Below are 1,688 nucleotides of genomic sequence, written 5' to 3'. Positions count from 1 at the left end.
GAGGGAGGGAGGGAGGGAGGGAGGGAGGGAAGGAGAAAAAAGAAGTAATAGTAGTAGTAGTAGTGAAGATGCAACTCACTTTATAGTAGAGTCCTAGCCTGAGCAAAAAAAGTGAAGCAAGTGCAAGAGGTCCTGAGCTCCAGTACTGGCACCACAAAAGTAGAGGCTCTTCTCTATATCCATGTCACTAGTGGTACTTCACATCTCAGTAAAAACTGAAATGTTAAGGACTCTAGTGGACAGTTCACTCATGTTGAACACTGAATACTAAATAACTCTCAACAGATGGATGGAAGGATATATATAAATAACACATATATTTACATATTTACTTGTGACTCCATACATAGAGATACACATACTTAGATATTAGCAGTTACACATATATAAACTTAAGAGGGTGTGTACACAAGCAGGAATAAATGGAAAATAAAGATTATGGCTGAAGTCTGCATAATTCAAGAGTATTTCTTGGAATATAAGTATACCCCAAGTGATAAGGGTACTTGCCTAGCAACCCCAGTACTGCCAAAACAACAACCAACAAACAAACTTTGAGAGGCTCCAGGTGAAGTGCAATGTGGAATGATCTCCTAACACACTGGGCTTGATCTCTAGCACCACACATATGGTAAGTAAATAAAGTCGATATGGTCAAGTAATTTTTGAAAATTAAAATCTGACAGATCATTCTAAGTACATTATAAACCAATATTTGGATTTTTAATATCGTGTAGTCTAAACAGAACATGTTATCCATGCCACTTGAAATACTAAAAAGGAACAAGGTACTCGCCTTCAAATGGTACAGAGGTAAGCAGACACACTGAAGCCACACAAGCTCTGCCCACGCCTGCAGTGTCACACAACAACGTACCATAATGACTTAGCCCTGGTCTGTCTCCTGTGCCACACAAGGCCCCCAGCAGGCAGGTGTCCCGTTCATCTTTCCATCCCCAATATTTAGCCTACCACCTGGTACACGGCAGGAGCTTAGTGATCGGGTGAATATGGGCAGGTGCATTCGTACTAACAATTAACATATACTTCAGTCCATTCATATAATGAAAAGCACTGTGTAACTTCTTGATTACCCAAAGGGAAAAAAACTTTGTGCACATGTTTCTGTATGTGTTTGACTAAATTTAAATTTCTATTTATGTTGAGATATCACTATACAAAGAACCAAGTTTCTGTGCCTTGCCTACCTAATGGATCTATGGCACTGATCACTGCCTTTAAGGTCAACCAACATGAAGTCACTTACTTGTAATACTGCTTCTGAAGAGCAGACATCTCCACTCTGAGAATCTGCTCCACTTTGGCAGGCAGAGATTTCTCCACATCTTTCTTGACTCTCCGGAGAAGGAACGGCTCTAGCACCTTATGAAGACTCTGGTAGCCATTCTCCCTCCCTTTCCCATGGTCTTCTTCAAAGTCTTCCCAGAACTCAAACCTAGGGACATAGAGTCCAAGTGTTACTTAGTTACACATATGGAAAAGTCATTTTTATAACTTTCTTCTACAAGGAAATGAATGGGTAAGGGGAAAGTAAGAAAGTAAGAAAAGAAAGAAAGAAAGAGAGAGAGAGAAAGAAAGAAAGAAAGAGAGAGAGAGAAAGAGAGAGGGAGGGAGGGAGGGAGGGAGGAAGGAAGGAAGGAAGGAAGGAAGGAAGGAAGGAAGGAAGG

The 1,688-nt window shown here is 40.7% G+C and overlaps 1 protein-coding gene across 1 annotated transcript in view; it reads right to left on the bottom strand.

Moving 5' to 3' along the window:
* The window catches only part of Chd2 (chromodomain helicase DNA binding protein 2), a 62,590-nt gene that overhangs the window by 38,302 nt on the left and 22,600 nt on the right, over window positions 1–1,688 (bottom strand). The window contains exon 14 of the mRNA XM_013011887.1: window positions 1,268–1,456. Within this exon, the coding sequence (XP_012867341.1) occupies window positions 1,268–1,456 (189 nt within the window). The remainder of the gene's footprint in view (window positions 1–1,267; window positions 1,457–1,688) is intronic.

Source organism: Dipodomys ordii, unplaced genomic scaffold, assembly GCF_000151885.1.
Source record: "Dipodomys ordii isolate 6190 unplaced genomic scaffold, Dord_2.0 Scaffold15, whole genome shotgun sequence".
Lineage (NCBI taxonomy): Eukaryota > Metazoa > Chordata > Mammalia > Rodentia > Heteromyidae > Dipodomys > Dipodomys ordii.
This window is presented reverse-complemented; position numbering and strand designations above follow the sequence as displayed.